The sequence below is a fragment of the Eptatretus burgeri genome, chromosome 11 (assembly GCF_056783735.1).
Source record: "Eptatretus burgeri isolate ZD-2024b chromosome 11, Ebu_testis_v1, whole genome shotgun sequence".
NCBI lineage: Eukaryota > Metazoa > Chordata > Myxini > Myxiniformes > Myxinidae > Eptatretus > Eptatretus burgeri.
In genome coordinates this window covers 56,194,193-56,207,780 of record NC_140971.1, presented here as the reverse complement: position 1 = coordinate 56,207,780, position 13,588 = coordinate 56,194,193, and the positions used below count along the sequence as shown (strand labels likewise).

General features: G+C 43.4%; 1 protein-coding gene across 2 annotated transcripts in view; it reads left to right on the top strand.

The window, feature by feature from the left end:
* Positions 1–724: 724 nt before the first annotated feature.
* The window catches only part of LOC147017117 (HAUS augmin-like complex subunit 1), a 39,944-nt gene continuing 27,080 nt past the window's right edge, over positions 725–13,588 (top strand). The window contains exons 1-6 of one of the 2 annotated variants that reach the window (XM_085846504.1): positions 725–1,077; positions 2,186–2,233; positions 7,405–7,522; positions 9,312–9,486; positions 12,174–12,294; positions 12,824–12,958. In XM_085846504.1, the coding sequence (XP_085702630.1) occupies positions 9,378–9,486; positions 12,174–12,294; positions 12,824–12,958 (365 nt within the window). In that variant the 5' untranslated portion in view covers positions 725–1,077; positions 2,186–2,233; positions 7,405–7,522; positions 9,312–9,377. The remainder of the gene's footprint in view (positions 1,078–2,185; positions 2,234–7,404; positions 7,523–9,311; positions 9,487–12,173; positions 12,295–12,823; positions 12,959–13,588) is intronic. The other variant, XM_085846503.1, reaches the window with a different exon arrangement.

Below are 13,588 nucleotides of genomic sequence, written 5' to 3'. Positions count from 1 at the left end.
GAGTGAGTTTGTGTGTGTGAGTGTGTGTGGTGTGAGTGAGTGTGTGTGTGTGTGTGTGAGTGTGTGTGTGAGTGTGAGTGAGTTTGTGTGTGTGTGTGTGTGTGTGTGTGTGTGTGTGTGTGTGTGTGTGTGTGTGTGTGTGTGTTATGTGAGTGAGTGTGTCTGCATTGGTTCTCAGATCGACAAGACTGTGAAATGCTCTGTCTTGTTTCATGATACATTTTCTGCTGCATCGATACGAGGTTCATCAGGACAAGTGAAATACAAAATCATCGACAAATTACCGACACAATGTTGAGGTCGGGAGTCAGGACTGTTTAAAATTATTTGTGTGCGTCACAGGTAGTTGGCCTCTTAAATTTACTTTATTTCCGCGTTTTTTCTCTTGGTCCTGTTGATATGAATTCACGGACATTTCTACCAGCTCAGGAATCGTTGGCAGTATTCGTGGCGAATCTGGAGATGTGAATTAACTAAGTGGTCCTTGCAGCCCGAGTTAAAATTAACCAATCAGAACGCGTCGGTGTGTGTGGCGAATCTGGAGATGTGAATTAACCAAGATCTCCTTACAGCCCGAGTTAAAATTAACCAATCAGAACGCGTCGGTGTGCGTGGCGAATCTGGAGATGTGAATTAACCAAGATCTCCTTACAGCCCGAGTTAAAATTAACCAATCAGAACGCGCCGGTGTGTGTGGCGAATCTGGAGATGTGAATTAACCAAGATCTCCTTACAGCCCAAGCTAAAATTAACCAATCAGAACGCGGACTCAGTGCTCGTCCTCAAGTAAATTTTACCGCGCGATGTAGATTTTCTGTGTCGTGTGACGTGATTTAGGAACGTCACCGCGCTGGCGTATAGCGAATTGAGAGCAGCCTTGTACCCTTCTGACTCCGAGGCCAAGGAGGGGAAGAGTACAGATTGAGGACAACTCCTGCACGGACCGTCTGTTCTTCCTTCGAACTGTACAACGACGTCAACGTTTCCTCACCGTTATACAACATCGGTCATTCCACGGAGCGGCCTTCAAACGAGAACACACAAAAGTACTTGTATACATACCTCTCTGTGGATCAGGTAATAACGTGTGTGTGTGTCTGTCTGAGTGTCCTGGTGTCCGTGTGTCCGTGTGTGCGTGTGTGTGTGTGTGTGTGTGTGTGTGTGTGTGTCTGTCTGTCTGAGTGTCCTGGTGTCCGTGTGTGTGTGTGTGTGTGTGTGTGTGTGTGTGTGTGTGTGTGTCTGTCTGTCTGAGTGTCCTGGTGTCCGTGTGTGCGTGTGTGTGTGTGTGTGTGTGTGTGTGTGTGTGTGTGTGTGTGTGTGTGTGTGTGTCTGTCTGAGTGTCCTGGTGTCCGTGTGTCCGTGTGTGCGTGTGTGTGTGTGTGTGTGTGTGTGTGTGTGTGTGTGTGTGTGTGTGTGTGTCTGTCTGTCTGAGTGTCCTGGTGTCCGTGTGTGTGTGTGTGTCTGAGTGTCCTTGTGTCCGTGTGTGTGTGTGTCTGTCTGAGTGTCCTGGTGCCCGTGTGTGTGTGTGTCTGTCTGAGTGTCCTGGTGTCCGTGTGTGTGTGTCTGTCTGAGTGTCCTGGTGTCCGTGTGTGTGTGTCTGTCTGAGTGTCCTGGTGTCCGTGTGTGTGTGTGTCTGTCTGAGTGTCCTGGTGTCCGTGTGTGTGTGTCTGTCTGAGTGTCCTGGTGTCCGTGTTTGTGTGTGTGTCTGTCTGAGGGGCCTGGTGTCCATGTGTGTGTGTCTGTCTGAGTGCCCTGGTGTCCGTGTGTGTGTGTGTGTGTGTGTGTGTGTGTGTGTGTGTGTGTGTGTGTGTGTGTGTGTGTATCTGTCTGAGTGTCCTGGTGTCCGTGTATGTTCCCTCGTTGTCGTCTCGGGATGTGTCTGTCTGTCTCCTCTTCCATGTGTGTGTGTCTGTCTGAGTGTCCTGGTGTCCGTGTGTGTGTGTGTGTGTGTGTGTGTGTGTGTGTGTGTGTGTGTGTGTGTGTGTGTGTGTGTGTGTGTGTGTGTGTGTGTGTGTGTGTGTGTGTATCTGTCTGAGTGTCCTGGTGTCCGTGTATGTTCCCTCGTTGTCTCGGGATGTGTCTGTCTGTCTCCTCTTCCATGTGTCTCCGTGGTATTTATCTGTTTAACCTGATTGTCCTTTTCTTGGTTCATGTAAATGTTTTGTTTTCATTTTCTCTCCTCTAGATCTGCTTCATGGCATCACACGTCACCCTGGATGAACGAGAATTTAAGGTAATAAATATTTAAACTGCTTAAAACAAATTATTGTTGTGATTGGGGTAACCTATTCTTATGAATTATATATTTTCATGATCCACATCCCAAGCTCAACTCTTTCCAAATTTCCAGTTTTTTCTTTCCTGAGAGTTTCCTTCTGTATCCTTGTTGTCCACCATCATTTGTCCATGTCTCCCTTTGCTTTGTCCTTCAACCTCTCTTCCACCCCTTTCTCTTATTGTTGCGTCCTGATCCGTTCAGTGTCCTAGATCTTCCACTAGCGTTGACTCTGTAGACAAATAAGCTTGAATGAGCTAAGATCCTCGTCCTCTTAATGATGACATCATAAAAACGAATATGACGTCATTGTGATGTATCAGGTTTGCGATAAATTATCTGTGCTAATGCCCGGCTTGATTCCCGCAAACAAAATTCAAACAGCTTGCCGAATTTTGGAGATAATGGTATCGGCGATTTCCATTCGCGGCGATATTATTACGTCAACTTTTTTTTCAAGGAGGAATTTTCAAAATCTGAGATGGTTACTGCCTGCGCAGGGTATCTTTACATATATACCCCAAGTTTCAGGAAGTTTCGATGAAAACTGTAGGCTGTGAAACAAAAAAAGTCCACAAGAACAACAACGTCAGTAAGACAGAGATCCTCCACGAGGATCTAAAAAAGTTGTTGTTCTACCTTAAATTTATTACCTCCGCCACCGAAGGTGAAGGAGGTTATGTTTTCACTCCTCTCTGTCTGTCTGTTTGTTTGTTTGTGTGCAGGATATCTCAAAAAGTTGTGAACGGATTTGGATGAAACTTGGTGGACAGGTTGGGTGTGTCGCAAGGACGAATTGATTCAATTTTGGTGAAGATCCGAATCTGGATACGATAATTATTTAATTTTCGAAGTGATTCTTCACCATCGAGAGATTTGGCCAAAAACGATGTACTGTTTAGCATGATATTACAAAAATGTATTTGGCCCGATATGTTCTCGTGAATCAGGCATTACGTGGTGGAGGTATGCACTCGACTGAGTGCTCTTCTAGTTTTGAATGAGATAGTTATTTTTTGACCCCTGACATACCAAACAATCTACGTGATTTCGGTAAAATGAATTCTTCAGTGTGAAGTTTCATATTGTGAAAACTTTAACAGAATAGCCGTGTACATTCATTACCGGTACTTTTTTCTATCCATTAACATACCTGCCAACCTTTTTGGAATGAAAATCGGTAGATTTTTGCGTGACGCAGGGGCATGCCCCCCCCGCTCCCCCAGGAAAATTTTTGAAAAAATGGTGCACTCCTGCATTTTAGACCACTTTATAGCCTCAATAAAATCAACTATTTACCACAGCAAAATCTGGCCTACTTGTCAAATTTATTATGTGCAACAAGTAACAGCTTCCAAAATAATTACACTGGCACTTCAATACACGACATTTTGGAAACAAGTAACCAAAATGGCAAAATAGTGCATTATCCTGCATTTGGACCACACATTTTCCTCAATAAAAACGACATATTTACCACAGAATCAGATGCATCACATGTATGTACAAGTGTACTGTATGTAGCCACTTCAAAAATAATTACACTGATATTTCACTGTGTATCTTCAAACGAACTACATATATACATGTGCCATGTATATAGGTGTACAGTTCATGCCAGTCACTCTGATGCCCATTTTGTATTAACCAGTGATTCAGTGCACAAAGTGTACAGTTCATTCCAGTCACTCTGATGTTCTGCAGTTCATGTTTTATAGCCAGTGATTCAGTGCACTCATGACACCAAGTTTAAACAATAATACACTGATTACACTGGTCAACAACAAATTTGTTGTCTGCATTTTTTAAGCTGATTTAGGACGAATCTGATGCGCTGAATCCAAAACTCACATTAGTTTTGTTCAATCAGGTCAAGTTTTTGAGATATGGCCACATGTCGTTTTTTACATTTTTGTTCACATGTACGCATGTGTGGAGCATTTTAGAAGAAGTTGGTGGGGGTAAAATGTCATGTCAAATAATTGTTTTGATTGGAAATAATTATTTTAATGACAAGAAGTATTCAGGTACGATAGTTCTGGGTGATTATGTCAAAAAGGGATCAGTTTGAAGTCATAAAACCTCAAAATCTTCCAAAAATTGGTGAGGCTGAAGTTTGGAATTTGGTCTGAAGTTTGGAATTCCCATGGTTTGGAGGGAGCCGACAAACCATGTCACTGACTGCTACTTCTGCGCTGTTGATGTGTCTGGAATCAACAGAAAGAACCGGGGCAGCCTCAAGTATCCTGATCTTCAATCAGCACGTCGTCCTGTAGCTCATTGTGATGCAATTCCAGTGCCTATCTTCGGCGAACTTCCTGACATTAGTGACGAAGATGCCTCCAGTGTTGAAGGACATGAAGAAGAAGAAGTGGTTCTTGAAGATGATGCTCCACATCCATTTTCCCAAAAGGAGTTGAATGATCTAGTTCGCGACCTCAGCTTGTCAAAGGACTCTGCCAAACTGTTGGCATCCAGATTGAAGGAAAAAAACCTCCTCTCTGACAGTGCTCGCATCAGCTTCTTCCGCAACAGGCATCAAGAGTACTTCCGTTTTTCTCTGAAGAGAAGGACTTGGTGTACTGTGCTGATATTGCGCAGCTTCTGCTCAAGCTTGGAGTGCCACAGTACGAACCCAAAGATTGGAGACTGTTCATTGACAGCAGCAAGCGATCACTGAAATGTGTTCTGCTACACAACGGCAACCAGTTTGCCTCTGTACCCATCGCTCACTCGACTACACTGAAGGAGAAGTATGAAGCGGTGAAGTACGTGCTGGAGAAAATTGGTTATGATCAGCATAAGTGGTTTATTTGTGTTGACCTGAAGATGGTGAACCTTTTGTTGGGACAACAGTCTGGCTTCACCAAGTACCCATGTTTTCTGTGCATGTGGGATAGTAGGGACCGTGCTCAGCATTACACGAAGAAGGACTGGCCTGTGCGGGAGGAATTGGTGCCATGCAAAGAAAGGAACGTCATCAACGACCCTCTGGTGGACAGAGACAGAATACTCTTCCCACCGCTGCACATCAAGCTCGGCTTAATCAAGCAGTTCACCAAGGCTCTGGACAAAGATGGTGACTGCTTCACTTACTTGTGCCAGGCTTTTCCAGGATTGACCATGGAGAAGTTGAAAGCTGGCATCTTTGATGGTTCTCAGATCCGTCAGCTCATCAGAGATCCAGAGTTCAAAAACTCAATGAACGAAGTGGAACTGGAAGCGTGGAAGACATTTGTTTTGGTAGTGAAGAACTTTCTTGGCAACAATAAGGCCAGAAACTACGCAGAACTTGTCAACAACATGCTGACTGCTTTCAGAAACCTGGGCTGCAACATGAGCATCAAGATGCACTACCTATTTTCACATATGAACCGGTTTCCTGAGAACTTGGGTTCAATGAGTGACGAGCAGGGGAGAGATTCCATCAGGACATGAAGGAGATGGAGACCAGGTATCAGGGTCGCTGGGACGCAGTCATGATGGCTGACTACTGTTGGAATCTGAAGAGAGACCTCCCTGCCGCTGAACATTCCAGGAGTTCGAAGAAACGGAAGTTCAAGCCCTGAAGTTTGAACAGTGGTGACGCAACATGCAATTTACTTGTACTTACCTTTATCAATGCCCACCATTCAGATGACAGTAATCGATGTTTCTATCATGTAATCAATAAATGTTGTTGGCAAAACATTTTTTTTCTTAAAAACATGTTTAGGATGATATGTGTTGACAAAAATCAGCTGATAATGCCACAAAAATGTAATTGATTTTGTCACAAGATCTGATTTTTTTCAAATCAACTTAGCACAAAAACCTGACCTGATGGAGAGAAACGGATGCCATTTCCTGATTCAGCAGTGCCAGAATACCCTAATTCACTTGTAGAAATCTAGACAACATTCAGAAAGTAAAAAATTGTTGACCAGTGTAATTTACAATGTGACTTTACAATATCAAAATGTGTAAAGTTCACTGGGACTGTGGGACTCATTCTGTAAACGTCCAGAGCTTCACTAATTATTGAGTGCCTGGTAGGTGGCAGATTTAGCTGTTTTCAGGAGCTCCTCTGATGGTTTCCAGCTGCAACAAGTGCAGCCATCTTTCTTAAAGATATTGATCTTGGCTGCCAATAGCCCACACAGTATGTTGCGGATACCATAGTCCTGCACAGCTCACAGAACGCGTGCTTCGTACCTTTCCACGATGCCTTGATCCACGAATGTTCTTTTGTCCACTCGTCCTTGAAAACATTGTCGTACCGCAAAGGTGGCTTTTTCTTTTCAGGCGTGTCCATTGTGATTGTTGTGAAAGCATCCGCGCGAAAAATGGCTTTGTTGTTGTCCACTCGACCGTGCGACGCTAGCGACACCAGGCGGTTACGCACGTCTGCTATCACTAAACTAATTGCGGATAATCAGATTTAACGATAGCAGACGCGTGTAATGGTGTAGACGCGCGCATAGACGACGGAAAAACGTAAACTGCAAGGTGCTCTACAGTATCGTATTCTGTAACTCGGATTAAAAAAAAAAATTTCCCCTGAATTTTAAAAGCCGGTAGATTAAGCATGTAAAATCGGTAGCCAGTAGATAGCCTCGAAAATCGGTAGTCTACCGGCTAAATCGGTAGGGTTGGCAGGTATGCATTAACTATTCGCTCGAATGTTTAACCCACAATGTGGTTTTCTCAAGGCAAAGTTGTGGCCGATGCACTGCTTTGAAACTCGGATAGCAGATTGGGTGTTTACCTGATCTAAGTGATTCGTTATCATGAACACCTCTTCCATATCGGCACGTTCACGCCTACAGACCAATCATGGTAGGCCCAATGCTATCGGCCATTCGTCGCACTCCAGTTCCTTAACTTCGGCAACACTCTTGGTCACTCTTCTCCCCACTCTTTCTATCACAGCTATATCCTTTTTTTTAAAAGTGGTGACAATACTACTATATTGTACAGTGGTACAAACATCGATTTGTCCACAGATGTGAAAGTTCTTTCCATAAGACCGAGTTGTTGGTTGACCTGACTAATATGATGACCTAGAGGTATGCAAACTCGCTTCTCAGCTGTCTAGCCTGGGCTCGAATCTCGACCTATCTATAAACTGCCATCTTGGTGTTTCACAGGCCAGGTGATTCATCAATGTGTGTGCCGTCTCTCGGATGGGCGTTCAACTGGGCGTCCCGTCTGCTATCATTCGTTGGTGGACCTTAAAGACCCCATGGTGTCCTTCACAAAGATTAGGTGAGCTATCGCCAGCACTATTAACAAATTCCTGCCCTGAGCCACAGAGGGCAGGTGTTGCATCAGCAGCACAGCTGCACCCTCAGCTAATGTTGCTACCCCGCAGCCTTGTGCTGCATACAAAAGAAGAAGAACTTTGTTCAGCAATTTGTTCCATCTGTTGTTCCATGTTCCACGTCAGTCTATGATCAAGGCACTACTTAATTTCAGTTGAATTATACATTTTTAACACTGGAGAACATGAATCGAAACATGAATTGGAGCATGAACCTGCAGTTTAGCAGTACTTTGGCTCTGAATTTAGCAAATTGAACAGTTTGTCCCAATCACGATAAAACAATTGCTACAGTTTGTCTGTCTGGCAGTCAATCAAAATCGAAAATCATTCCAACAGGAAACTTACTGTTTTTAGGGACACACCTGATAAAGGACACAAACAACAAGCACGGATAACTAATGCAATGTGTTAAATATGGTGGTGTAAAAGACGTTTCCTCAACAGTGGTAAACTTCTGTATAAATTTTTATTACTCCGGTCTTTCAAACCTTTGTTTGAATTATATATTTGAACACCGTCGAACACAAATTGCCTTGTTTGCAGTTCCAAAAGCTTTGTTTCACATAACTTTGGGCAACATTTCACATCGTCTCGACCAATCAAATTTGCTGCACGCTTTGAGGGTGGAGTGGGCAGAAGGTTCAGCTCTGGACCATTCCATTTGATCCAGCGGCTTCAAATGGTTACCATCGCGCCTGCTATTCAAAGATCACGAACAAAGTTCATTGTGCTCAGAAGTGCAAAGCAAGAGTTGAAAAGATCCTTCCCATGTCCTTTTTCTCAAGACTGCGTCGGTAAGGTGTTCTATGATCTCTGCATAGTTACCTTTGTCAACGAAGGTAAACAGAGGTTATGTTTTCACCCCTGTCTCTGTCTATCTCTGTCTATCTCTGTCTATCTGTGAGCATGATATCTCAAACGGCTGTGATGGATTCAGACGAAACTTTGTGGACAGGTTGGATGTGTGACGAGGGCGAATTGTTTAGATCTTGGTGAAGATCTGGATTCGGATCCGGATATGAGAATTTTTTTTTTCCGGGATTCTTCACTATTGAGTGATAAGGCCAAAACGATATGGAGCACAATATCTCAAAATGTTGTGGATGGATTATGACAAAACTTGGTGAATAATTTGGTGGTGTGATGAGAACAAGCCAATTAGATTTTGGTTAAGATCTGGATACAGATCCGGCCCATCAATGGGATCCCAAACGTAAACTGTTCAGCCTGGCAGAGGTATGTGCTCTTCCAAGTGCCGTTCTACCTAGTTTTCCTTGATTGTGATTTTAACCAGTTGTTTGACTTTGGACCAAAGTTAATCCAGATACACATTCTTGCTTCTTTACTCTGTTACCAAGTTGTACAAGATCAACAACCTGTTGTAATCTGAGTTTCGTAAAGTAAACCCCTGACATAAGGAAGGTATAATAAACGGTCAGCGGGCCACCTTAGGCTCTGCCTGTTTCTTTATCTCCAGTGCCTTACGGTTCATCGAGGAGCTGGTACACAGCTTGTATGCATTATCAGAATGTTGGAAGAAATCGGTTTACTTTTACTTTCATGACGTGCAAGGACATCAATAAACACCACAACATTATGGGATTTGAAACTGTCATCCCATCATTCTGACTCATGTGCTCAGATGGGTACACCAAACATGACACTTTTGCATGCCTTTGTTTTTATCTTGTAATCCAACCTCACTTGTACTGATGGATATGTTCTGCACAGGTCAAATCTTGGCTTCATGAGCTATTTGGAGATGTTCCTGTGCCTACCTGTGATCTTGACCTGCACATGATTGAGGTGTTGGAGGAGATGATGGAGCGGAACAGACAGCAGGATGAGGCTTGCCGCATCATGATCGAAGAGTACAAGCACACGGCTCAAGAATATGATACTCGTGGTGTGTTGAGCAGTATTCTGTGTGCCTTCCATGGGGTCTCCACATATCAGCAGTGAAACTCACTACTTCTGATTGTCATAACTACATGTAACTGAGGAAGTGAAGAAATTGGATTAATCCCATAAACATTCCAGGGTATTACCAGCTTTCTAGGCAGGTAAATACACTGTTGGTGGCCAGCACAGGAGTTTGGAATTTGACCAGGTTTTTGGTGATGACAGCATAGTCTTTGTGAGAGACACCTGGGATCGAATGTCTATCAGCAGCAACCAATGCTCACAGATCGATCGACACACGAGAGATGCTTTCACGACTACTTCCACCGACGAACTGAATGAACAAAGCGCGAAGATGCGGGTCGAACAGGTGGGGGAGACACGTGAACAAACATGAACGCTACGTTGTGTTCAGTTTTTTAAAATGTTTTCGGTTTTTAGGGCAAAATTTTCGCGACAAAATTGTTCAGATTCCAATTTGTTCAAACAATCGGGCGTTCGGATTCTGGGGGCACCACGGTATATTATAGTTATAGTATATTCAGTTATATATATATACTGGTATATTTTTATTTCAGTAAAAAAAGAACTGGTATATATACCCACTCGTTACCATCCGTCTGGCCGCACGTTCGCCTTAGGGTCCCCCTGCGGTCGCCTTGCGGGCACCTTGAGGTCTCCTTCCGTCTGCCTTGAAAATTATATGGCCGCCGCAGCGACGCCCTAAGGTCACCGTGCGACATCAAATCAAAGACCGTACGGCACCCCCACGTTTTCGGTCTCCACGATTTCTAAATACGCCATGCGGCTACCCGAAAAATAAAAACGTATGTGACTGCTACATTGTGTGACCGTGGAAATACTGCGGCCGCCATATAATTGCTAGTGGCCGCAGATTTTGGAGACCCCACGGCCGCCGTGGCAAATTTGACCTAAGCCTTATGAAACATCATGACAACCTTTTTCTATTTGGGTCATTAATCAAACCCAGAATATGCAGCTCAATCGTGAATGTGTTACCTATGATCTCTCCTGTTAGCCCTCGGTAAAGAGAAGGAAAATAAAAATTTAAACACCATCTTCATAAGGCTGTAAATGCATTTGGTGATTGTATTTTTATGTATATAACATGGTGTAGGGGTTGGCAGGATAGCCTAGAGGTATCCTCACTTTCCACTGAGCTGTCTGGCCTGGGTTTGTATTCTGACCCAGTTATAAACTGTTGTCCTGGTGTTTCTGCAAAGCGATATATCAATGTGTCCATTGTCCCTTTGACGGTAAACTGGACGTTCCATCTGCCAGCATGATTTGGTGGACGTTAAGTATCCCACTTTGTCCTTCGCGAAGAGTGGACGAGCTATCGCCGGCACCATGGACAAATTACAAATTCCTGCTCTAACCTACAGGGGGCACTGCATCACTCCTAGCAGTCACAGTCCTAGCAAAAATGATGGCAAACCAGACCCACATTTTGCATACCAAAGAAGAAGAAGAAGAAGAAAAAGTGGAACTTGGTGGGAATTTATTTCTATATTTCTATAATGTACAGATGTCAAGGCTCATGGAAGAGCAGGGCAACAGGGCAATGATTGAACAGACAAAGTTTGGTAAAGGGGAAACAGGAAGACAAGAATGCAGTCCAACATGGAGAGGTGTTTCAGGTATAAGGGGAAACTTGAAAGGAGGTCTCATTGGGTCTCAGTGAAAGCTCAGGTAGAAATGAGAGACCACATGGTCATTGTGTGCAGCAGACTTGAAGTCTTTGAGGGAAGAGTATGATGCATCTGACTCAAGGTGATTGTTCCACAAGCAGGATAAGTGTGTGATGAATGGAGTTGAGTGTTAATCTTAGTCATGGGGAGGCAAACAAGGTAAGGGTTTCTGGTGGAAAGCATATGATTGACCTGGAGGGGCAATGTTTGACCCGAGAGATGAGATGGTTTGAGGAGCAAGACCATAATATATCCACTTGGAGACTGTGAAACCACTGACCATTATTCATTGAGTGAGAAGCAGACCTGTCACAAGCTGTCAGAGAGACCGTGCCTAAAATCCCATGACCTCGAGGAAGGCAAGATAAAAAGCAGTGACACGAAGGCACAGGGTGTGGAAGGCACATTCCATATCTTGAATTTGAGACTAAATTGTTGTTTTTTATGGAATAGATATTTGTTTCAGTGATCACACGATTTTAACCTTCAAAGGAAGTGTTTTAATGAGTAATCTCTTTTTCAGTTTGGAAGACCCACACTTGCAACCTCTAGCTTAGTGGCAGAGACATTGGCAAATAATGAACAAATCAACATTGCATATGTTGTTTGTTTGAATGTGCAGTCACATCATAAATCATGTGCTCAGATTAAAGTGGCAACTGCAAAGAGTACAAATCTTTTTGCTTGATTCCTTTTAAATAAAATCAAATCTTGTGATCATGATGCAGTCATTGCATCCAGCTGTTTGTGGTAATCATAATAAATGGACAATTACCAAATCAAACTTTCATCATGGCTTGCACATGGACATTGAGTGTTATCTGGCAAGCTTCGTTTATTCCATAAGAAACAGCTCCATGATTTGTTGACACCATTGTTGGTGTTTCAGTACCATGATGTTCCAGATGTCTTTTTGTGAGTTCAGTTCATCCTGTTTTTGGTTTATTGGCTTTTAATTTCCTGTTTCTATGTTTGACAGCTCAGCAGCTGCAAAAGCTTCTTTCTGACTCTGTGGGATTCTCTGCAATATCCTCAAAAAGCCTCCAAGCTCTTGTCAACTCTGCTCTGGTGCTCGATCTCCAGGACACCAAGGATTCCAGGTAACCCACACTCCCTGGCGTGTGTGTGTGTGTGTGTGTGTGTGTGTGTGTGTGTGTGTGTGTGTGTGTGTGTGTGTGTGTGTGTGTGTGTGTGTGTGTGTGTGTGTGTGTGTGTGTGTGTGTGTCTGTGTGTGTGTGTGTGTCACTTTTGAGTCATTCTGAGAAGGAAGTTGCTGCTGGTGGGGAAAGGCAATGGCATTTGAGGATAGGGGGAAAAAAAATCCAAGCTATAATCAAATGATACATTGAGTGAATGGGGTATGTACATAAAGATAAATAAACAAATTGATTTAGTGAATGAGTGAACAGCCATGTTTGATCAAATTGACAGCCCCTAATATTTGCTTCCTTGAATTAGTTTGATTGGTTCTCTGTGCCATGTTTTTACTATTGAGAAGTTAGTTGTGTAATGTGCAATGATTGTTGAGGGAGGGAAATCTCATTGCTCTTGCCCAACACTTTCAAATATGCAGATTGTTATTTTTTGGGGTAACTTAACCTTGGTTTTTTTGTTGTTGTTGTTTTACAGTTTCATGTTGGCAATGAATGAACATACAAATAGTATAGAGCGTGCACGTGCAGTGTTAAACGAGAATAAGAAGCAGGTGCAACATCTGTTGCACTTGGTGTCTGCCACACGCTCTCGGGAACAGCAGCTGGCTCGGTGAGTACGTCTGTCGCTGATGGTTTCCGTATATATTGGCTGCTCTAAGAGCACCCTTATTCTGGACATTTCCATCTGTCTGTCTGTCCGCGAAACTTTGGTCAAGCCTAGGGGCTAAACCACTCAACCGATTCCAATGAAATTTGGTAGGTAGGACCAATATTTCTGGGAATCGTGTGCTTTCGAATATGGGACCCCGGGCCCTAGCAACGGCATAGCAACAGCCCTTTAAAGTGGTCAAAAAATCGAAAAAAAAAATTCGAAGCTTAGAGTTCTGTGCGCAATCTATCTAGCTCCCTTCATGCCAATTTGCAGCCCTAACAAAAATTATTTGTAGGAGGAGATAGGTTTTGGGCGAGTACATGTCGAACATTTCAGAAACTGTTAATTGCGAATATCTCTAAGAGAAAGAGTCTGATTTTGATGAAATTTGGGTGAAATGTGTACAATGTGGCTAGCATGTACACAAAAATGAATGGTTGCTATGCACACCTCCGTTGCTTATCAACAGCTAAAATACTTTATCGTACATTGTACACTTATTGTGGACTTCACAAAAAAATCAATACCTCCGAAACTGGACCTCCAAGGGACCTGGTTTTTTTGTGCCCAAGGAGAATGTCTTACAGC